Source organism: Chionomys nivalis, chromosome 2, assembly GCF_950005125.1.
Source record: "Chionomys nivalis chromosome 2, mChiNiv1.1, whole genome shotgun sequence".
NCBI lineage: Eukaryota > Metazoa > Chordata > Mammalia > Rodentia > Cricetidae > Chionomys > Chionomys nivalis.
The window spans coordinates 23,006,538-23,031,751 of NC_080087.1; the positions used below are offsets into that span (position 1 = coordinate 23,006,538).

The window sequence follows — 25,214 nt, forward strand, 5'->3', positions numbered from 1 at the left end:
TTTTATAAATTTATATAAATAGATATTTACATATATTTGATGTGGGTATTTAGCAGTTAGGAGCTCTATTCTCTGGCTACTCTTCTAGAGAACTCAGGTTGGATTTCCAGCACCCACCAACTGAGCAGCTAACTAATTAACTAAATATCTATAACTCTAGCTCCAGGTGATGCTCCTCCCTCTTCTGGCTTCTGTGCGTACTGCAGGCATGTGATGCGCAGACATATATGCAACCGAAATACCATTACACTTAAGACAAAAATAAGTATTTTTTTAAAAGACACTGTATATAACTGGAATTATTAATAACTTCTTTCTGAGATGTTAAGCTCATTACGTATTTCCAAATTTATGTTTCATTATTATAAATTTAATGTGTCAGTTCTATTTTAAAATGTGTTTTTAAGTTACTTCAGAAATTCCCTACATTGGTGTACATTTGAATAGTGTACACAAAGAAGAAAATGATGGTTAAGTGCAAGCTCCAAAGTAAAATTGTTTACATAATGAATGACATTTAATCATCTCCTTCTTTTATAGTTATATGACTATTTTCCATGTCTTTAATAGAAGAACTGTAAATGATAATTTAGAATATTGAACACAAAATATCAGCTATCAAATGTCATGTATTTCAGGGGAAAGTGGTGAATTATTTCATCCCATCTCACTGTCCCAGAGGAAAAGTAAAAAGCAGAGAAATCCAGGGTACAGAATATGAACCAAAAGAAAAAGTTCACTGCCCCCGTAAGTATGGTCTCTTCAAGTAGCTTCTTATTCTGTCCTCAGAAAGGTCGTAATCATCATGGCTAGGTTTTTTTCCCCAGTTATTTGTATTTAACATAAGAGCATGGTTACAAGTTACATTAACAAAAATAGAGTTGGTCCCAGTACTACTAGTTCAGTCTATTATTATACTTCAGTTTTGCATATTTTCAAGTGTAGCTACTACAATTTCTGTTAACAAATTTTCTTCAGCAATGGTAGCATAGCATTACTAGGACATTCAAGAGATTTTATTTTTTGAATGATTGTTGTTTTATCAACTAGCAAATTAGCCTGAATAAGTCTTTGCTAAATTATTTCTATTACAGTAATTTTTTTTTTCTTAATTCAAGGTAAAATTTTATTACATATTCTTTGGAATGGTACTACACTGCCCTAAGTCTTTTGTTTATTTTCTTAACCTAGTCCTTAATGTGAATTAAGATTAAATTTCATTTTAGTTACTTTGAGTAATTAGCATATTCTTTTTTTCTGTCCACTTGTACATTTAGCTACACGTGTGATGATCCTAACAGCTGTGAAAGAAATGAATGGGAAAAAAGGAGTTTCTATTCTTTCTATCTATAAGTATGTCAGCTCCATATACAGATATGATGTTCAGCGGAACCGGAGTCTTCTGAAGAGGATGCTGAAATGTTTAATCTTTGAAGGTCTTGTGAAACAGATCAAAGGTCATGGTTTCTCTGGGACTTTTACTCTGGGGAAGAATTACAAAGAAGAAGATATATATGATAAAACAAAAAAGCAGGTAACAGCATTTATTAAGTACATATACTTGTAAAAGTATTCTTCTTTGGGCTGCCAGCTCATAAAAAGCCACACAGAGACTTCCTTAACTATGAAAGCTTGGCCTATAGCTTAGGCTTATCCCACTAGCTCTTATATCTTAAATTAGCCCATTTCTATTCATCTATGTGTTGCCACATGATTCATGGCTCTTATCTCTTCTCCTGTATGTCTTTTTCTTTGCATCTAGCTGACAACTCCTCCTTTCTTCTTCCCAGAGCTCTTTCTGTTCAGAAGTCCTGCCTAGCTATTGGTGTTTAGCTATTATTCTGTCAGTCACAATAACACATCTTCACACGGTGTAAAGGACAATTCCACAACATTTCTACCTTTTTGTCTTAAAAAGTTTTTAACAGTAAAACTATATACAGTAAGACCAATTATCCAGTAAGAATTACATTTACAATGTCCAGTCCATTTGTATTTGACAAATTTAGAGAAAATATTCCATTGTCTATCCTGTCTTGATGAGTCCAAAGTTTTGTACTTAAATCATTTTCTATCATATTATAACTTGTATTGCCATCTTAATACTGTCTTTTTAGGCCTTAAATCATTTTCTTAGTGTAACATGAACGGGGCCTGCTTGTTGGGGTTTCTGTCCCTCCCAGTACCCCACAGCCGGCAAGCCCCAAAGAAAATCACACAGAGATCTCTAAAAGTTATAAAGCTGATTGGCCCATTAGGTCAGGCTACTTATTAGCTCTTGTTGCTTATATTAACCCATTATTCTGATCTATGTTAGCCATGTGGCTCAGTACCTTTTTCAGTGGGGCATATCACATCCTGCTGCTTCAGTGGTCTGGGAAGGAGTGGGAGGAATCAACTTCCTCCTTCCCAGAATTCTCCTACTCTCATTGCATCATTTCTTCTTCCTGTCTTGTTTTCCCACCTATACTTCCTGCCTGGCCAATCAGCGTTTATTTAAAACATGATTGACAGAATACAGACAATTCTCCCGCACCATCTTAGGTAAACTATTCAAACTTTTGCCTTTCGACCGTATAAAATTACATCTCTTATATTTCTTTTCCTAATTTGGTAACAAGGAGAACTGTAAACCTATAAATATTTAATCTTCATTCTCCATCAGAGACCCGAGAAGAATAAAATATTACCTGAGTAAACAGGAAGTACAGAGAAACAATAGACATCTGGTTGCCTGGACAGTCACCCCAAGGTTCCTTTGTAATTTTAGGCCTATGGGCCTAAAATATCTGACAGACTTTTCTGTGAAACAGGAATTATAAGGCCTGTACTATCTTGTCTTGGCAAAAGTTTGACAGTTGCTTTCTTTTGTGTCTTGTTTGTCCAGTTTGAACAGCATACTGTCAGCAGTTGAGACAAGGGCAGTTTCTTGCCCAAATAACTAGCTTATGCGATGAAGAAAGCAAACTCCATATGGAGGTTCTTTGATGCCCATTGTCTTTTTTTTTTAAATAAATTGGTGCTGCCAGGAATAGACGTATCTCACTGTCATGAAAAGCCTTATGTTATTAAAACATTTTCAATGCCATATTCTGTAGTTAGGTTTTTGAAATGTTTGAAGATCACTTATCTATCTAGAATATATCTCTGTATGACTTTGAAAGCATATCTAACAGACTATAAGTTTGATAGCTATAGATGACTATTAACCTGCATTTCTTTACTGTCCTAAATAGCTTTCAAAGACTAAAACTTTGCATTACATTTTAAAATAATCTGCATAGAAACAGTACCTTAAACAAGAATAGAAACATATGTACAGTAAAACAAAAATAACTTTAAATTTGTATCACTATACAAAAGTGTATACCAATGTAAAATACTTGAGACTAGTGGTTGCTTAAAAGTAGACTCACTTTATATCCCATTATTTCTATACTATTTCCCCCTTTTTCTTTCAGAAATAGATCCCTGAATCTAATCTCCATTTTTAGTTTTGGTTTTTTTCTTTTTTACCATGACCAATAAGAACTTGTAACCAACTTCCCTAAACAATAACAAATATCTATAACCCACCAAATGACCAAAAACCACCCTTTTACCATACAGAATAGATGGATAGATCCTACCTTGACACTAAAGCTTTCAAACTTTGCAGGCAAAAATCAAAATAAGTGAGGAGAAACATTATGACAGTGACTTATGTTTTCTATTTTCTGAATGTAAATGTCACAAAAGTAATAACTATTTTAGTTACCATGGAACCCAGAGAAATGTGGTGGACTCATTAGAAATACTCAATGGGATGAACTCTACAATTAATTTCATATGCCTTATAGTTTAAGATAACCTGTCTATTATTAAATGCTGCCTGCAGTTACAAACTTTGCTCCCAAACTTAGAAATGTTAATGCCTCAAATTTATATATACCTATTTATTTATGTTTCAAGTCTTTTATATAAAGTTATCCTGTTCCCAATGCCATCATCCTTAAAACTTTTTATGTTTTGGTATAAAATAGTTTTCACTGGGCCAATATTTCAATTTGCTTTTAGAAAAATAGTCACAATACATGTAAACATTATCAAGGAAAGACTACTGACAACAAGTCAAATTATGAAATCCTTTTGTTGGCCACACTTGCAGACACACACACAAACACACAGATGCTTCCTCTCTTGGACTAGGGAGTGTCCACCTTGTACCCAAGCAACACAGAAGATTGCAGTGAACTGTGCTTTTGTAATCCTGCTGCCACCACAAGGGGGAATGTCCAATCAGTGCCACTGTTTCTCTATTAATATCTGGCTCTTCTGTTTGCCCTTAGTTCTGACACCTTCTTCAGGGAACTGTTCTTATCTCCTTCCTGTTTGTCACATCCTATCTGCTTTACCTGCCTTTTGTAGGTACTTGTGTAGCATGTTTTTGCTTTTTACTATTCAGAGAGCTGTTGAGACCAGATACCAAATATACTTTCGTTTTTTATGTTATTTTTTTTAATACCCTAGCATCTAAAACAATGCCTGGCCCAGAACTGACATTCAACCATAATGTCAGGAGATCCACATAGAAAGGGCAAAGATAGGAGTTTGTTTGCTGATTGTGGTAAATATTAGATTAACTTTCACTTTCTTAGTACTTGATGACTTGGAATTGTATGTACTCTAGATTTCTGTTATTTGATTGATTTAAGTAGACATTAAATCATAAACTATTACTAACAAAGGAGTAATCTCCCTTTATTTTTCTGATCTGTATCTCTAAACTATACAGGGATGAAGTAGAGCCTTTGCTTCTCTGAGGATTACAGAGAGAGGTCTTCCACAGAGAAAATCAGAGTGCGTTTGTCAGGAACTAGTCTCCTTATATAAAGACAATGTTGAACTTGTTTGTAAAGCATATGCATAAAGTTTAGAGCTTGATTTCAGAGTTATAGCCTTATTGGCACATGTTAATTGAACAGTTCTTTCTCATAGGTGGTGGGGAGTCCAAGGAAAATTCAGAAAGAGTTAAGAAAATCAGTGAACAAGGACACAGATTCTGAATACCTGCCATCAAACACTTCTGATGATGATGATGATCCTTATTATTATTACTGTAAGCCCAGGAAAAGCCGTGGTAAATTGAAGAGAAAACCTGTTCTGCTCACTAAGAAGGAAAAGAGGCAGCCTATCAGTCCGGATTCCCATAGTCACTCTCCAGCTCTTGGTGACTCAGCAAATCCTGATCCTGATGTGTCGGAGAGTATACCTGCCTCTGAGAGCAAGCAAAACCAAGAAGACGAAGACCCAGTGGTGTCTCCAAAGCCTGCTGCTGATGAGTTGGCACATTCTAACACTGCAAGTCCCTGTGAGACCTCTGATTACCGCTTTGAGTGCATATGTGGTGAATTTGACCAGATTGGCCGGAAGCCGAGAGTTCAGTGTCTGAACTGCCACCTGTGGCAGCATGCAAAGTGTGTGAATTACGAGGAGAAGAATCTGAAGGTGAAGCCTTTTTACTGCCCCCACTGCCTGGTTGCAATGGAGCCAGTGTCAACAAGGGCAACTCTGATCATCTCTCCAAGTTCCATTTGCCACCAGTGGGTGGATGAAATCAACCGGCATGTCAGATCGTCGTCTCTTCGAGTTTTGGTAAGACAGTGGAGCTAAAGAGGGATAGCATCATGATAGTTTTCATTGTGGTTTTGTTTCTTTTCATGTTTTTATTACTGTTTGTTGTTTTATTTATTTGGAGGGTTGGAGCAGAGTTTCACATAGCCCAGACTAGCTTCAAGGATGACATTGAACTCTGATCATCCTGCCTCTACCTCCCAAGTGCTGGTATTATAGGCATGTGTGCCATACCCAGCTAATTTTATGTATGATTTTACTTTTCTATATATTTTTATTTTCCAAAAGTCTTTGTTAATGTTTTTATGCTTTTTTTCCCCAATAATACCTTGACACGTTAGGTAAGCACTCTAGCACTGAGCCACATCACCATCATGTTTTTTGTATATTCCTAAAATTATTATGATACTAATATTAGCTGTATCAACTTGAGGAGAATATTGAAAAGAAGAAACAGAACAGTAAACTATATTCTTTTCTGATTTCTGAATTTTAGAAGTTGAGAATATGTTGACACAAAAACTTTACAAATTCTTGATTATCAAAATGAAAATGAATTGGTATAGGCATTTGTAATTTCAGAGGGAGATACAGTTCCAGGGTAGCATAGTATAGTTTCAGATGCTCATTCTAACCTGTCACCTTGTGGATCCATAATTCTCTTCTGGAGCCTCAGTTATTTCATTAGTACAACAGCAACAACATGATACTTATTCAGCAGTTATTTTTTTGGTGTGTATCATTTTCCAGGAACTATACATAATTCTGAAAATGGCCTCTCACAGACTTGCTGTGTAAATGAGATTTGCCAAGTGCTGACTCATAGTCATTGGGTGTTACTGTTGGCCACATTTCTTCTTCCATGAGAATCGTGTAGATTTTCCATAGTGGACCACTGTTGTGGGCATAAAAACTTACAGTAAATAAAGCAGGACTTTTGCCACTAAGTAACTCTGTTTTGTGTGAATGAAATTTTAAGTCTTAGCTCCTTCAGTTTTGAGCAGGTCATTTTCCTCTGTGTGGGAAAGGAGTAGCACATAACAGTTTTGCTGTTGAAGTTTGGAGACAATGCTTTGTGTAGCATCTAAAACAGAAAGAGTACTTCGTGAATAGTAGCAGTGATTGCTCTACTTTCCCATCCCATCTCACTCCTACCAAGTCTGCCTACATTCTTTGTTCTGTATTCTCACACCGTGTTGAGTCCATCTAACAACCTGCCTATATTCTTTCCTCTCTTTTTCCATTCGAAAGAACCCTAAGCATTGCTTCAAAATATAACTGAAACATTAGCGCCTCTGTCAGTTACACAATTGGTCTTTGTGGCATTTCAATTGTATTTTAATAAGTAAAGCTTGCTTGAAGATCTGAGAGTTAAACAGCCCCAGTGGTCAGCCTTAAAGACTAGGTAATGGTAATATACACCTTTAATCCCAGTAGCCACACTTAGTTGCCATAGAAACCGGGCAGTGCATACCTTTAATCCCAGCCCTAGAATGGATTATAAAATGGGAGGAGACAGCTCTCAGACACAGTCTCATTCTGAGATTCCTGGAGGCAGGATTGCCATTTTGGACTGAGGTCAAGGTAAGAGCCAGTGGCTGACTTTTTGCTTTTTAGATATTCTAAAATTTCTCTCTGAGTTTTTATTAATCGTGCTTTCGTCTTTCCACCAATGCTGTCACAGTTGCTTTGTAATATGTCCATTCACATTGTTTATGTCACTTGGCTCCCACACTAGAACATAATCTTTCTCTAGACAGTTGTACAATCTGTCTATAGTATGTGTGGTCAAATGCAAATTTAGAAAGGGCTCAGGTCAGTAGGAATATGAATAAATGAATATTTTTATGACCTTTTTCCAAGGTGTTTTTTAGTAACTGTTGGTTCTGATTATTTCCCAGGTATATCAAGGAGTGAAGAAAGATGGCTTCTTACAGCCTCATTTTTTGGCAGAACAAGATATAGTTATCATTACCTATGATGTCCTTCGTTCAGAACTAAACTATGTCGATATCCCACATAGCAATAGTGAGGATGGGCGTCGCCTGAGGAATCAGAAGCGCTATATGGCCATTCCCAGTCCCCTCGTAGCGGTGGAGTGGTGGAGAATCTGTCTTGATGAAGCTCAGATGGTTGAATGTCCTACAGTAAAAGTGAGAATCTCTACAACATCTTTTGAGTGCTGATGACAGAAGGAAGAATGTGAATAGTTCAGTAGTTTTTAACCCATACTACTGATACTGTTTGAACACTCTTATGTTGCTATACACGCCTGTGTTATGAACTACATAATCTTTTGAAATTAATTCTCTGATGCTTCTCTATAGAATACTTGGAAACTTGAATGTCGGTGTGTATATGACAGTGTTCAAAGCAAGCTATGCTTTGGGGCTTCTAAATTATTTCAGCTAACTAGGAGACTTATCATATGACTTCAGAAAATGACCCTTATGGTATAGAATTATATGTAACTGTGTATGTATGTGTATGTCTCAGGCCTTTCTCTGTGACTCTCCACACTATTGCTTAAGATGGTCTTTCACTAGACCTGGAGCCTGCTGATTTAACTAAACTGGCTGGCCTAGCCCCAGGGATCCTCCTGCCCTTCCTTTTCCTTGTACTAAGATTTAACCCTTATGCACATTGCTTCTTACTTTGTTGCCGGGGATCCAACCTTAGGTCCTTGATTGTGTAGCAAATACTTTGATGAATGAGCCATCTCCCCTGTCCCGTATTATTTTTCTTTATTCTGTCTCCAGTGATCAGTCTGAAACCTGGTCTGAATTGATGAATCGTACCTCATCATACAGAAGCTTACCCCTCTAGGAAGGCCTGGTGAAGGGATTGTATTCATTCAGGATATCTTTTTTTTCTCTACATGCTTGAAATACCCCTACATCTCAGGGTTGCTCATAGTGAGCTCCTACTAATGGGAACCACTGTATTGGGTAATGGCTAATTGAGTATGACATTCAGCAGTGAGTGTGGTAACTATTAAATAAAAGCGGATGTATCTTAACTGAAATGCAGCTGTTAGTAGGTATTTTCATGAGAAAATGCGTTACTGATTTCTGTGTTTTATTTCATATTTTTCTTTGGTTAGGCTGCAGAAATGGCCCAGCGTTTGAGTGGGATTAATCGGTGGTGCATCAGCGGCACTCCAGTGCAGAGAGGATTAGAGGGTAACGCAGACTTTACACAGTCCCCATACTTGAAGTGCTTATTTGTTTGAGGGAAAATACTGCTAGCCTTAATTTTTTTCAAAATCTTCATTTAGTTAAGTATTTGTGTACTTAAAGTTTGCTCCTAATAGTTTAAAGCATTTATCTTACTATGTTGAGTTTTGGTGGTATCTTCAGAAACACGAGGACAGATATGTAGTGAGCACTCCCATTGCTTTAAATTGACCAAACATTGTACCCATTCCACACTATATATATATATATCTCAAGTCAGCCTGAGTTCAAAGAACAAACTTTAGAGCTTGAGAAGAAAGGAAAGCATGAGGGAGAGAAAATCAAATTTGAGAATAAGGGATACTGAAGAGATATGGCCAGATTGAGATCTGCAGTGCTGTTCAGTGATTAGTAGAGGAAAGGATTCTCCGGCTAAAGTACGGAGAAATCATGTACATGCCGAGACTCAATAGATAAGTATAGAGAAAGTCAAAATGGACCTTTTAGACCATAATAGAGTGTTTTTTATATTCTTATGAAAAATTGGGAGCTATTAGAAGAATTTCGACACAATGTTTTACTCTCATTTTGTAGACTCATTGCAATGTGGGAAATGATTTATTAGTAAACGGAGTATATACTAGGATATCAGATGATTGCCTCCAAGGACTGATGGAGGCATGCAGTGTGATCATTATGGTTCTAGACTAGAGTTATCTTAGAGAAATAGAAGAAGTGGATGAGGAAACTTAACAAGGGATGATGTTTTGACACATTACTGACTCATACATTTCTCTGTAACTACTAGAGGAAAACATCTTTGGGTAAGAATATTAATTTTTGTCTTAGGCAGATATAATTTGAGGGTTTTAAGACCTCAGTGAAGTAGAATATAAATAGCTATACTGATGTAATCTGAACTGTAAATCTGATTCCTGCAGATAAGCGTTTGTTACTAATTCCCATGTACTATGAGGGTCAATTAGTTCCACTACCTAGGAGGCCCTGTTTAACAAAATAAGTAATTTCAACCTAATGTGTCTGTCATCTTCATATGATGTTATAGGCAGTTGTGGTTTTTACATTTTTATGTTTTTATAGTTTCTTTAGTCTTACACAATGTGTCTTGATCATATTCACCTGCCTCCCTGAAATCTTCCCCAGTTCACGCACCAGACCCGCTTGTGCTGCCTAAATATTTTGGAGTATGTGGTCTTCCACTAGAGGCTCACCAGGGACTATGCTGTTAAAGAAAACGCCCCCTTCCCAGCAGCTTACAGTTGCCAGTAGCTCCAGAGCATAGGATGGGACTGTGTTCTCAACTTCCCTCTCCAAGTTGGGACTTCATCTAACTTGGAATTTTAAAAATAATTCTTGCTCATTTTGAAGTAACTATTTACTGTATTTTTTTCAATTAATGATACATAAAAGCATAAAGAAAATTACACTCAGAGCTGAAGAAATAACTCAGTGGTTAAGAGTGGTGATTCATTAAATAAGTTTTTTGTGTATTTCATTATTGTCTTAAGCTAGTTCCCTAGAAATGAAATTAGTAGATCATTAGGAAAGTTGGCTCAGAGCATATTCTCTGTATCGCATGAGATTACCTCATTTTTTTTCACACTTTTCTCATTTGACAAGTCTTACTTTGATGCTTGCATCTTAATAAAGCAAATCTTCTGAAGAAATTTGCACTGCCAGGCTTTTAAGTCAAGCTGTGGTGGTACTTGTTACCTTTTAAGTCAAGCTGTGGTGGTACTTGTTACCTTTTAAGTCAAGCTGTGGTGGTACTTGTTACCTTTTAAGTCAAGCTGTGGTGGTACTTGTTACCTTTTAAGTCAAGCTGTGGTGGTACTTGTTACCTTTTAAGTCAAGCTATGGTGGTACTTGTTACCTTTTAAGTATCTCAGCAGTTTGAGCAGAAAGTAGATTCTCAGAAGTGTGAACTGGTCTGGAATTAAATGTTCAGATTCAAGAGGCTACAAGATGAATTCTTCATACAAGTTCTGTGTTTGTGGGTCTTTGGGTGATCTTACGCAAAAGAGCAATGAAGAAATCCAGAAACAATTATCCCTGCTGTCCTGTACCTTTTCCTTCATAGATCTCTTTGGTCTGGTGGTCTTTCTTGGGATTGAACCTTACTGTGTCAAACACTGGTGGATGCGACTTCTCTATCGACCATACTGCAAGAAGAATCCTCAGCATCTCTACAGTTTTATTGCCAAGATACTGTGGAGGTCTGCAAAGAAAGATGTCATTGACCAAGTCAGTGTGTCAGCCTTTTACTAAGGAAACTAAGCTTGGATGCAAAATTAAAACTTCAGGTTAAATTGTTCCATTTCTAACTTCCCAATACAGATCCAGATTCCACCTCAGACTGAGGAAATGCACTGGCTCCACTTTTCTCCCGTGGAGAGGCATTTCTATCATCGCCAGCATGAGGTGTGCTGCCAGGATGCCGTGGTAAAGCTCAGGAAGATCTCCGACTGGGCCCTGAAACTGAGCAGCTTGGACAGAAGGACCGTTACCTCCATCCTGTATCCTCTGCTTCGGCTCAGGCAGGCCTGCTGCCATCCACAGGCTGTTCGCGGGGAGTTCTTGCCACTCCAGAAGAGGTTTGACTATCAGTTTCCTTCTCCTGTGGGGTTTATTATGTTGCAATAGTAGGCCATATTTAAGCACTTTGACTCCCAGTTTTATTCAGGGACTTCTGACTAGGTATCAGTTATTTATTTATTTATTTATTTATTTATTTATTTATTTATTTATTTATTAGTTTCACGGTTTTCTTCGTATGGAGCCTCATTTGTGAAAGAGTCATAACAAAAGGCTTTTTCTGTGTTTTTGAACATTTCTTTTAAAATATGAATAATTATAGCAGGTTTTTGTGGTTGTATTTTTGGTTTGGAGAGTTCATTTGGTTTTTTACCTGTATTTTTTTGTCCATCCCACCCCTGTGTGCATGCTTTTCAAACAGGGTTTGACTCTGTCCTGGAACTCACTCTGTAGGCCAGGCTGGCCTTGAACTCAAGGATTCTCTAGTCTCTGCCTCTCAAGTATTTGGATTAAAAGCATGCACCACCACACCTGACAAAATTTTTTGTTCTTGATGTATGTCTAGTTTCCCATATGAGGAAGCAGCTAGATTGCCACTAAGTATTTTCTTTATAATTGTGCTAGCTCTATCCTTTGATATGTTCTGTTGTTCCAGAATTGTTTTTGTGGATTGGACTGCACCTCAAAATCTGGCCTGTTTTTAGTACCTGGGATTATAAGAAACTCTTAGCTTTCAAAGAGCTATAAAGACGATTATATTTGGGGCTTACCTTTGAATGGATTTATAGACAGCTAGAAATGGTAAAAATGATAATTCATACAGTAACCTGAATTGGTAATAATTTTAAGAATTACAGATTGCTATTGAAACAATTTCTATTTAAATGGTAGTTTATGATATCCCTTTAATGGAAATCGTATTTTACTTGACCATTAAAACATCTCTTAACTTTTATTTTATAAACTAAAAATTAAATTTACAGTAAAGCATAAATTTAGAGAATTGTAGTGATGGGATTGATTCAGACCCCGTCCTGTAATGTGATCCCTGTACTGTTTCAAATGAATCATATTTTACTTTGTTCTTATGAGAGACTTTTCTAGTTCCTTTTTCCCTTGAATAAAGTACAAAAACTTAAAAGAAGGCAGGTCAGGTGGAAGAATACTTGCTGTATTAGTAACAATGAAGTAAAAACAGTAACTGCAAAACTGAAGGTGAAGGAACTGGAGATGGTTCAGCAGTTCAGAGCTCTTGCTGCTCTTCCAAAGGACTGAGTGTGGTTCTCATTACCCGTGTCAGGTGCTCACCTCGTGTGTGCATGCACACACACATACAAACATAATGACATACCACGATAGACACACACATACTCAAACTGCTGGTTTGTGCAAAAACTATTAAGATTCTTCCACTCTTCTCCGAGGACAGCGTGATTTTCCTGCTGTGATAGTACTTAGGGTTTTGTTCTAGTTTTGAGAGATGTCTCTTCTTTTAGCACCATGACAATGGAAGAGCTGCTGACATCTTTGCAGAAGAAATGTGGAACGGAATGTGAAGAGGCCCACCGGCAACTAGTTTGTGCCCTCAACGGCTTAGCGGGCATCCATATCATTAAAGGTAGAAGGTGATTGCTTTATTATATCTGATTCTTCCAGTACTTTCTGAAGAAGGTTAGGTACAGAGGGATGCTGTCACACACTATTGATATGAGTTAAATGGGTTGGGTTATACAGAGAATCCTTACGTAGAACATGTCAAGAACAGTCAGTGCACATGAACCTTTAGCAAACATCTTTACTTCAGGAAGTTTTGGAAATTAGAAAATTTTAGAAAATTACAATATGAAAAAAGATTTTGTTATAAGATACTTATCTTAGTCTTTTATAGTGAATAATCAGAACATTTAGAAATAGAAAAACAATTAAATTTTGACATTTTCCTGGAAGTATTTTTCATTGATTTTTTTTTAAAATAATAATACTGTAAATTCATTTCTTTTCATATCATGGTGTATGAAAGAAAGGAAGATGCAAAATAAAATCTGAAATCTTGCATATATAACTAAAGTCTCTTGTTTCCAAATAAATATAACAAAAATTGATAGACCTGTTAGGAAAATGTATAGATTTGTAATTGTCAGTACCCCTCAATTACAGAACAAATAGATAACACTTAACCACTAGAACAGAGACTTGACCACTTATTGAACACTGTACCCAGCCAGAGAGAAATATATACTCTTTTCAAGTACATATCTAGGATATAAAGAAAGTCAATAAACATAAAGATTCAAGTCTTCTAATACTTGTTTTATTACCACAGTGGGATTGAACTCACTATCAAAGACTGGTGAGGGGCCTCAGTGGGTAAAGGTACCTGTTGCCAAGTTTGATGACCCAAGTTCAATTCCTGGGACCCACATTTTGGGACGAGAGAACTCACAAGTTGTCTTCTACCTCCAAGTGTGCACTTTGGCGTGCATCCTCTCCTCACTTATAAGTAAATAATTAAAAAATATATATCAATAAAAAATAATTAGAAATACTTGAGATATTTTGGAAGGGAGTAACACTAAATATAAAGAATAATTCAAAAGAGAAGCTGGGAGTGTTTTCAGGAGCAAAATATCAAGATGTATAAGGTGCAGTACATCAGTAATTAAAGAGAAATTTGAAACAAAATAATCAAAAATGTATTTATAGTTGTTCTGTTACATTAATCTCTCATGTTGATTTATACATTTAACTTTACCATAGGACTATGTGCCTAATAAGAAACTCGATACACAGGTCTCAGTACTGTACACTATCAAGCATTCACTAGGGTTTCTTCTATATAGCCCCTGCTGATGAGAGGAGATCTGCTTCATAGTGTTAGAGGTAGGAAGCCTTCTTGTGATAAACAGCATTTCCTTCAGTCCTCCACACCATCAAGTACCGTGATAGTTCCTAACATACTAGTACATGGTCATAGGGGGAGATTTTACAGCTATTCTCATTTTCATAGTAACAACTTAAAGCATCATTTAAAGGTAGACTGGAGTGATGGAGGTGGGTCATCTTTCTATCTGTTGTTTCATTGGTTAAGTAATAAAGAAACTGCCTTGGCCCCTTTAATAGGACAAAAATTAGGTAGGCGGAGTAAACAGAACAGGATGCTGGGAGAAAGAAGCTGAGTCAGGAGTCGCCATGATTCTCCCACTCCAGACAGACGCAGGTTAAGATCTTCCCTGGTAAGCCAGCTCATGGTGCTACATGGAATATTAGAAATGGGTTAGATCAATATGTAAGAGCTAGCCAATAAGAGGCTGTAGCTAATGGGCCAGGCAGTGATTAAAAGAATACAGTTTCCGTGTAATTATTTCGGGGCATAAGCTAGCCATGTGGGCGGCCAGGTGCCGGGGACGCAGCCCCACCGCTCTTATTACAACACTGGAGTGGTAGCTTGGTAAAGCTCCGTGCCTTGCAAGCAAATGAGTTTGATCCTCTAGGAACACATGTTTAAAAGAACCAGTCTGGGGTGATAATGCACTCTTATAATCCAGCAGTTGGGAGACAGACAGGCCTTCCAGCCTAGCTGCTGGAGAACAGGCCATGACGAGATCCTGTCTCCAAAAATAATGTAGACAGTACCTGAGCAACAGCAGCCACTCCATATTGTCTTTTGGCCTCCACACACATGCATTTGCATCACACACATACACACACACAAAAACGTACCTGCACACACACATACACCAAAGGAAAATAATTTAGTCAGAGAAATACATACTTTCTGTAAAAGACAAAACAGTGTCCTAAGCCTTTAATTAGGCTGCTTTATCTGTGCTTTTGCATGGCAGAACCATACTAGAAAGTGTTTCTTCCTTTCCCAGATGCTTGGGAAAAACTAGGAGCCTCACAAACTCTGAAAGGGCAGGATGACATCTAGCTTCTCCTCTGCAGTTGTAACAGCTGGCCTCTGACACTCAGGATGTCTGCCTCAGTCCTTTAGATCGCAGTACAGAGTAGCCCTTGCTTTGCCTCCCCAAGGAAGTGTCATTCTACATGAGAAGAGCCGGATCCCATGTTCTAGAGTATAGTATGAATTTAAATCAGAGTCTTAGTAATTTCACCTTGTTTTATTAGCAGTAATTAATTTTTTTAAGATTTTTTTTTATTAATTTTTTTAATTAAAAATTCCGCCTCCTCCTCGCCTCCCTTTTCTCTCCCCCTCCCAGCAGTAATTAATTTTACTAGCAGTAATTAATAATAGGAAAAATAGGGGTTATGTTTGAGTAATATTCCAAATATAGCACTAACAACTTTGAGAAAATCTTTCTTTTGGGACATTGCTAGGCTCAGTAGTTTTTATGAATTTATATTGCATCTACTTTTAACCATTGTAGCATCATTTTGCTAAGCATGTCCTGACTGTAGTAGTCTAGGAGTCAGTCTAAATTCCAAAATACCCAGATTTTACAGTCCAAGACTAAATAGACAAACAACTCTGATAAAGAATTTTTTAATTGAACTTTTTTTATACCAACTTGGGCAGAGTTAAGCAAAAATTAGGAAAATACGTATCATCTAATATCAGCGTTTTACAGTGTAAACTTGACTAGAGTAATTGTTATTAGAGTTTATAGATTTCACTACCATTGAAGCTGAACTTGTAAAAAGTGGGGGAAACATGAGTCAAATAATCCCAAGCTGACTCCAAAAAGAGTATTCTAAGGTTTTTCTTTATTAAAGGGGAAAGCTCACGGAACAGGAACGGTGAAGGTGTGAAGCGCAGGAAGAAGAGAGGGGAGAGCTGGGCATGATGGCAGCTTTTCTGGGAACCCAAAAGTCATGTTCCCACCTGGTCCAGCCTTTTGAAGGCCATTGCCTGAAGGAGGTTCCTCATCATACTACATGTGAAAAATATGTATGCTTGCTCTTGAAAATGTGTGAATAATGAATGTGATATTTAGAATACTTTGGGATCATTGAAATCTAATATCCTATCTGAGAAATGATCATTGTCCAACTCTAAAAATAGGTCTCTGTATAACCCAGACCAGGCCTTGAATGTGGCTGTGTGGCCTTGGGTTACTCAAACTATGTATTCCTCTTCCCTTTTCCTCAATCTTCTGAAACAAGTTGGGGTTACAGCCAGAAATGATCTTTTTCTCTCATCTTTCTCTTTTCTTTTCTTTTCCTTTCTTTTTTCTTTTCTTTCCTTTCCTTTCTTTTCCCTTCCTCTTCCTCTTCCCCTTCCCCTCCCCCCCCTCTTTTTTTTTTTCGAGACAGGATTTCTCTTGTCTCCTAGCTATCCTGGAACCCGTTCGCTTTGTAGACCAAGCTGCCCTCTATTGGAGTAGGAGGATCTTCTGTGTATGTGTTACTTTCATTGGTCAAATAAAGAAACTGCCTTGGCCTTTTGATAGGACAGCAGCTTAGATAGGCGGAGTAGACAGAACAGAATTCTGGAAGAAAGAAAGCAGAGTCAGGCAGACACCATGGCTCTCTGGCCCAAGACGGACGTAGGCTAGAATCTTACCAGTAAGCCACAGTCATGTGGTGATACACAGATTTATTAAAAATGGGTTAATTAAGATATGAGAGTTAGCCAAGAAGAGGCTAGAGATAATGGGCCAGGCAGTGTTTTAAATGAATACAAGTTTCTGTGTAATTATTTTGGGTTAAGCTAGTCGGGTGGGACGGAACAAGGGGCCCTCGCTATTTACAACACTCCACCTCATAGAGATCTACCTGTCTGAGTGCAGGGATTAAAGACATACATCATCACACCTGGCTTGAAAAGATCTTTTTCTAAATGCATTTTATATTGTGCATAACAGTTTCATGTCTATACGCTATTTTATTCATATAATTGCTTGGTAATTGTGATATTGTCCCGTTTTGCTTAAGGAAACACATTCATATGGGTTTAGTTGCCTTCTCAAGACCGTGCTAATGTCTGACTTGGTGCACATGCCTGTTATCCTAGCCCTTGAGAGCCAGAGGCAAGATATCTGCTACAAATTTGAGGTCGACCTAGTTTGCATGGTGTTCTCCTGATCAGCTGCTCAGATTATGGTCTAAGCTGTGATACTTCCATTAAATTGGAATTATTTAGATGATTGTCCTTTATAAATGGTAGTATAGACACTAATTGTTTCCATATACCTGTTGAGTGGCATTTATGTCTTAGCACTAGGAAGGCTGAAGCAAGAAAATAGGAATTCAAAGTCAGTTGAGGCTAAATAGGGAGATCCTATTTCGAAAAAACAAAAAGCTTTTAAAGAATTCACTGTATGAGGATAACTGGATATTACTCCCCATTATATCAGATTACCTTATTTTTATAAAACTAATCTTCTCCCTTATCATATGGAATAGAAATTAGCTGAGTCCTCAGTATTATCAAAGTGTGTGTTTTAGAATGTTTTATAGTATGTATATGTATATAGGCATGTGTGTATATGCATACACATATATACATGGACTTATAGATGAGCTTAAAATAGGAAAAGGAGAGAAAGCACATCTATATAGGGAATTGTGGTTATAAATATAACCCTAAGTATTATTAAAACTACTTTAAAGTTGTTTTTATTTTGGTGAAAGAATAGCATGCTTTCTTGGCAAAGAAACAGCAGCATCTTTACACGTCTTTACACGGTTTTTGTACTTCATAACTTTTCTGGCATTCAATTTTAAATTTAACTTGTAATTTAGTTATGAGATTTTCCTCAGGCTCAAATACAAGTAGAAGCTATTATTTAAGACACTAAATTTGACTCTTCTCTCCTTCGACGTCTTCACCTATCTCTCTAATAAGCTAGAGACGACCTTATAGACATTGTGAGGCATGGGTCCCCTCAACATCCACTCAGTCCTGCTTCTGTAGCATACTGGCAGCTGTGGACAGCTGAGCTGGACTCCAATAAGGCTATTTATGGTCATTCTATCTTTCATGTCATAAAACATCATCTTGTGAAGTTCTTTCCACTGTTTAAAATGTAAAATTAGTAGCTCAGCGTGTAGCTCAGTGGCAGTTGGTTCACTTGCTTGGCATCCTTCAATCCCAGCACCACAAAAAGCAAAAATGTAAAAGCCATTCTTTACTGAGAAATTACATAAAAACGCAGGTCAGATTTAATGCATCGGCCGTTGTTTGGCAGACTGTGTTTCAGTAGATGTTTTTGAAGTGCTTCCTGTGCTTAAACCAGGAAGTATAAGCAGAGAAAACCAAATATACACAGATGTGGAAGGGTTGCTAAGATCTGTGTTGGTTTCTGCACGTTTTCTCTTGTTTTATCCTTGCGATAGGTTTTGTTCTAGTCCAGGTGGTCCAGAGCTTGCTGTGCAGCTTACTGTGCAGTGAGGCCCCATCCTCTTCCCTCATAATGATAACATTACAGACAACTCTTGGTTTTTGAAGTGTTGTTTTTAATATTGTTTTTCTCATTTTTGAGATTATTACATAATTATGCCAGCCCCTCCCCATTTTCTCCCTTTAAACCCACTGATACATTTCTTCTTGCTTACTTTCAAAATCATGGCCTCTTTTTTCATTAATAATTGTTACATTATATATATGTTTATATACATATATTCATAACTATAACATATTAGTCTGTATAATGTTACTTGTATGTATATGATTTCAATGCTGACCATTTGGTACTGGGTAACCAGTTGGTGTGCTCTTCCCTGGGGAAGACTTTCTCCCCCTCTCAGCGTTCCTTAGTTGCCTGTAGTTCTTTGTGTAGGGATGAAGCCTCCAAGTCCTCCCCCCAGTCCACTTTGGTATGCTTTATACTAGGAACAAGTATGTATATCAGTAAAAGTTTGTTACTTTTCTGAGAATTAGATATAGATTGTTCAGAATGTTATGAATACTTATCACTACTGATATCCCAAATTTGTCCTTATTTTTAAGCTATAATGAAGGCTAATTGACAATATTTACCTCTAATATGAATTATTATTTTTATATTTAATCATTTTTCAATATAATCTCAAGGCATTGCAAATACATTTTATTTTAAATTTATAATAAAATATAATTTAAAGTAATAAAATATCCTGTGCAATAAAGGAATGATAATCACCTTTAAAAAAGGTAGAATAGTCCTAATTCAAGGTCAGATTCTTTAACCTACAAAAATAATGAGTTATAAGGTTGGGAATAGGGCAGTTGTTCAGCATGTGGAAAATTCCAGCAGTGAAAAATCAATAATAATAGCCATAATAAGAGTTAGAATTATTCTTTTTCTAGTAAAGTTTTTTAGATTACAGATAACTGAGTAACACTGGGAGTGATGTGACTTGTGTCTTTCAATGTATTCTAATTCTTCAGGCGAGTATGCCTCGGCAGCAGAGCTGTACAGAGAAGTGCTACGCTCCTCCGAGGAGCACAAAGGAAAACTCAAAACCGATTCTCTTCAAGTAAGTGTAGCCTGAAAAGTGTCAAATGTGCATTCAAATTGTTTTAAACAATGTCTTTTCAAAATGTTAAAATAAAATGTAACAGTGAACTGAGTCCCAATAACTAGAGGTAAAAGCTGATATTCCTTTTTTTAAATGTGCCCCTGGAGTGGTTTGTGTATATGATAAAGTTTGAGAATCACAACTGTTCTTTCTATGTGGGCCTATAGCCTACACTGTAGATAGTTGTAATTGTTTGTAATTCAGAGAGTAGGCTAATTTTATAATTTTCCATATGCACATTAACATATTTGTTCAAATAACCTTTATCAGAAATAAAGATGAGCTAAAACTAAGATAGTGAAACTGAGTAAAATAATTGTGACCCTTGGTCTTCTAAGTTCTGCTTTTAGAAACCTTGTAGGATTTGCATGTTTGAATTATATCACTAGCTGCTCTTTCCCAGCAAATCATAGGTAAGAGTCTAGGTAAATGAGAAATAAAGGCTCATTTATTAATCTTGGCAAGCTTGGGCTTGTCATTCACAAAGACTTTAGAACTTGCATATGCATGTGATACAATAGACATTTGGAAAAGTGTACAAAGGGGGCAGAAATAGGGCAAAAGTCAACTGAAAGGTTAACAAGGCAGGACATGGACCTTAAACATGTGTGTATCTCAGGGAACGATGTCTTGTTCTTCAAGAAAGGAAATAAAGATAGAAGAGGGGCAAGAAGATAGTTTGAGTTCCAAATTTCTGAGTTCAAAATCAAAGGATAAGCCATCAGCTTCGTTCTTACTTATCATTAGTTTATGTCTGCTGCCTGGCAAAGTGTTGCTCACTGAATCCTATTCTTTCCAGTCAGGTCAGCAATGCTGTTCTTCTGGAATAAAATGCTACACATATTTTCCCTTCTAACTACTTATACAAAAGTTAATAGGTCGTTTTCCACACGCACACAGAGAAGATGAAACACGTATCTCTAGTATCATTTGTACCTTTTTGCCATTAAATCTGCTAGTACTATTCACTGTGTGGTTTAAGGAGCCATGTTGAAAAGACCTAAAACATTTGAGGTCATGTAGACTCCACAGAGACTCATGTTATAGCTAGTAATCTATGCCCAGATAAAGTGAGCTCTGAAAGTCTTATATCACTGGCACCAAATCATACCACCAGAACTCTGTCCTAATCATCTTTTAGCCCTAGCTATCTCCCTAGATAAAAACCACTGTGATTTCACTTCAGTTCTGCTCATTGCCTCTAACCTCTAGCCAGTTGCTGACTATTCATAAGCTCAGTGTGTTCAGATAACATCTGCTTTTATCATAATACTGTTAAACACTTTCAGGCTCAATTTTCTAGAAAAAGAATCAAGTTAGTGCAGTCAACCTCTCTATATTACTGTGTGGTCTTGAGTCCTGCAATTTCCTATGTAGACTTTTGCATGTACAATAGAAAAGGAGGTATACCCATGTACTCGTACTTTGCTAAGTACATAGCCATACTACAGGAAAATGTATATCCTTAATTGAGGAAAATTCATGTCGTGATTTAAGACCTTTGCTGTTTACTTTCCTCTGGAAAAAACAGTGTCATTCAAACATTTTCAGATGAAAAGTATTCAGCAAGAGAAGCTTTGAATTCATGCTCTGTGTGCCACGCAGCAGATGCTGTGGTGTCCACTGCGTTGCATCACAGCATCGCCTTTTGTGTTTATAGAGACTTCATGCCACACATAACTTAATGGAGCTCTTGGCAGCCAAGCACCCAGGGATACCTCCCACCTTAAGAGATGGCAGACTTGAAGAAGAGGTAATCGTTATTCTTTCATTCTACTTATGAAAGTTTACTTTTTCAAACTTTATATTTCATTTAGGTATTTCTAGTGTATAACATTTAAGTAAATGTAGCCAGCCATGTTTTCCTGTAATTTTGATGTTTCAAACTTTGCAGTGGTGACTTGGAGTGACAGAGAATATTGGACTCCATATTATTTGTTTGTCCGGTGCTCTATTTACCAATGTGTTACTTGGCTTGTATATACTGAATTAATGATTCATGATAGGTCTATAAAGAGTTTGGTAAACAGACAAGTTACATTCTCTTCCTCTCTTTTATTTCAGAGAGCACGTGAACTTATATTTCAGAGAGACGTGAACTTAAGTTCTCATTCGCATTTCTGTCTAGAGCAGTTGTTCTCAAGTTTCCTAATGTTGTGACCCTTTAACACAGTTCGTCATGTTATGGTGACCCCAACCATAAGTTATTTTTATTGCTACTTCATAAATAAATTTGCAACTGTTGTGAGTTGTCACATAAATATTTGTTTTCTGGTGGTCTTAGGCGACCCCTATGAAAGGGTCCTTTGATGTGCCCCCCCCCATGGGTCATGACCCATAGGTTGAGAACACTGCTCCAAGCATTTTATTGAAAGGAATGATACTATAACTTGTTTTACTAGAAATTCCTAATAACTTGCTATACTAATTCTCCCAAGAACTTTTGCCTTTTTTTTAAGATCTAAGAGGAAGAACATCAGTAAATTGAAAGAGTAGATATGGTTGAAATATATTGAACCTCAAAGTAAGAGTTTTTATTAGAATCAACAAGATAGAAAATTTGGATTTTGTAAGTACATTTATTCCTTTGTATTTGTTAAAATGAGTAATTTTTGTTGACAAAATTTCATGGATTTTAGTATACAAAATGATGTTTTGATGTATACAGATATTGTAGAGTGGCTAACTAAGCATAATCTCTCCCCATTACCTCATATGCTTAATTTTTATAGTGAAAATATTTAAGATCTATTCTCAATAGTATAGTGTGGCTATAGTCATTGGTGTATAGTCCTTTGACCAGTATCCCCTCAATCTGCAGCCCCTAGCTGTAGTGTTTCTTTGGGACTAAATGACTGTGGGATCAGGCGGGACAGAAATCTCTGTCAACACCTAGCAACCTCCATTCTCTCCATCCAAGTGAGGTCATGCATAATTTATCTTTAATATGTCGGTTTTATTTAGTTTAATGTCCTCTATGTTTACCTATGCTGTTACAAATAACAAGAAATTATCCTTTTTTGAAAGCTAAACACTGTACCAGTGCATGTGTGTGCACACCTGTATTTATTGCTTTTTCTTTTCATTTATATATGTTTGTGATGTACATGCATGTATGCATGCTCTCATTTGTGTGTACATATGTATTCATGAATGTGGAGGCATAAGATTGATGTCGAGAATGTCAGGAGTCATTCTTGACTACTCTTCTGTCTGGCTCTTTAAGTCAGAGTCTCTCAATCAAACCCAGAGATCATTAATAGAGCTACTAGTGCCAGCCATTTTGCCCAGAAGATCCCGCCTTTCCATCTTCCAGGGCTGGAGCTAAGGCGAGCTGCTCTTCTGGCTTGTGTGGCATGCCCTGTGACTACTGAGCCATCTCCATTAGCTTCAAATAGCATATTATGTTTATGAATTACTTGATCACTATCCTTTTATTCATGGTAATATTTCTCTACTCAGACTGTCATAAGAACACTACAGGCTAGGTGCTTAAAAAATAAATATTTCTTACAGTTCTAGAGTTTGAAATCCAAAATTAATGTGTATTCCCTCAAGTCTATGTGTTTAATGTCTCCTCCAGCTCCTCTCTCTGATTTAGATACTGCTGTCTTCTTATGTGGCCTGAGTTTTGTGCTTGTACATCCCTGGTGTTTCTTTTCTCATAAGGACTCTACTAGGGCACTACTCATATGGCCTTTAACCTTAGTTACCTTCTTACAGGTCCCATCTCCAAGTGCAGTCACACTGAGGGTCAGAACTTCTGCACATAAATTTTAGAGGAACAGGCTCAGTTTCTAACACTTTCATTACTGTATATTCAAGAATTATTTTTAAACTACAGCAGTTTTTTAAGATTGTCCAAAGTATTTTATTTTGTATTATTTTATTTTGTAACGGAAGAGGCAGGATTATCAGATTACCTGCTCATTATTCAGTAGTGTACAAACAAAAATATTCAAAGAACAAAAAAAATAATAATTTTATTTTTGCAGAAACTTGATGCTTCCAAATATCACCACTTACACTCTTTTATCACATTTCAAATGTTTTCATGTTTCAAATTTTTCAACTTGTCACAGCATAAGTGGCTTTTAGACATAAAGCAAAGAAAAACAAACCCCAGAGAATCTAGACAACAAAGAAGTTCCTAAGAGAGACATACATGGATCTAATCTACATGGGAAGTGGAAAAAGACAAGATATCCTGAGTAAATTGGAAGCAAAGGGAGGGGAGTGGAGAAAAATATATAGCTCAATAAAAACAATAAATAAAAGAAAAAAACTACAATTCTTAAAGGCATTGCCACAACTAAATCAGAGAAGTAATTCTATATTTTTTGCCTCATTTGTAAAATATTAATTTTTTTATCCTATAAGGGATAAACCTTTAGGAGTATAATCTTTTGTGGCTTGGACATACCAGTTTTGTTCTTTTTATTGTATATCTTAGAAATTTCTAGAAGAACTATATTTTATTTTTTACTCCATGGAATTTTATATATGAATCAAGGGACTTTAAATGTATGGAGTGACCACATTAGTACTGAAACATCATACTAAATTATGTTCAAATCCTCAAATAAAAGTTTATATTGATTCTGTTTCAACACAGGCCAAGCAGCTTCGAGAGCACTATATGAGCAAGTGTAACACAGAAGTTGCTGAAGCCCAGCAAGCTTTGCAGCCTGTGCAGCAGTCCATCCGGGAGCTCCAAAGGAAGGTACCAATGTGTGGGCTTCTTTCATATGCTTGTCCCCAGGTAGCAGTTTGAATCTATTTTGTTTGGGAAAATTCTTGAACTTCTTGTTCCCTTTTGAATTCTTAGCACCTTGTTGAGTGCCTGTATTATAATACAGATGTCTTAGTTACTTTTTGCGACTCATCAGAACTCCATGACCAAGGCAACTTATAAAGAAAAGTGTTTATTGGGTTTATGGTTTCAGAGATTGAGGAGTCCATGGAGGCCAAAACAACTGAGAGTTCATGTCTTGATCCACAAGCATGAGGCAGAGAGAGAGAATATGCTGGGAATGGAGTGAGTTTTTTGAAACTCAAAGCCATCCCCTTGTGACAGACCTCCTCCAACAAAGCCACACCTCCTAATCCTTAACAAATACTTCTACCAAGTGGGAACCAAGAATTCAAATATAATAGCTAGTGAGGGCATTCTCATTAAAACCACTACAATAAGTTTATTAGTAATTAATAGTGTCTGTTCTAGAGTGGACAGATAGGTGGATGAGTCAACTATTTTAAGATTCAGTTTTCTTTCTTTTTATTTTTGATTTTTCAAGACAGAGTTTCTCTGTAACTTAGGAACCTGTCCTGGAACTAGCTCTTGTAGACCAGGCTAGCCTCGAACTCACAGAGATCCACCTGCCTCTGCCTCCCAAGTGCTGGTAT

At 36.9% G+C, this 25,214-nt stretch overlaps 1 protein-coding gene across 2 annotated transcripts in view; it reads left to right on the plus strand.

The window, feature by feature from the left end:
* The window catches only part of Shprh (SNF2 histone linker PHD RING helicase), a 69,596-nt gene that overhangs the window by 11,943 nt on the left and 32,439 nt on the right, over positions 1–25,214 (plus strand). For both annotated transcript variants that reach the window (XM_057761327.1, XM_057761328.1), the window contains exons 7-17: positions 639–747; positions 1,278–1,534; positions 4,978–5,634; positions 7,515–7,766; positions 8,717–8,795; positions 10,891–11,054; positions 11,148–11,404; positions 12,842–12,963; positions 19,678–19,766; positions 21,469–21,561; positions 24,424–24,531. In XM_057761327.1, coding sequence (XP_057617310.1) covers positions 639–747; positions 1,278–1,534; positions 4,978–5,634; positions 7,515–7,766; positions 8,717–8,795; positions 10,891–11,054; positions 11,148–11,404; positions 12,842–12,963; positions 19,678–19,766; positions 21,469–21,561; positions 24,424–24,531 — 2,187 coding nt within the window. The remainder of the gene's footprint in view (positions 1–638; positions 748–1,277; positions 1,535–4,977; positions 5,635–7,514; positions 7,767–8,716; positions 8,796–10,890; positions 11,055–11,147; positions 11,405–12,841; positions 12,964–19,677; positions 19,767–21,468; positions 21,562–24,423; positions 24,532–25,214) is intronic.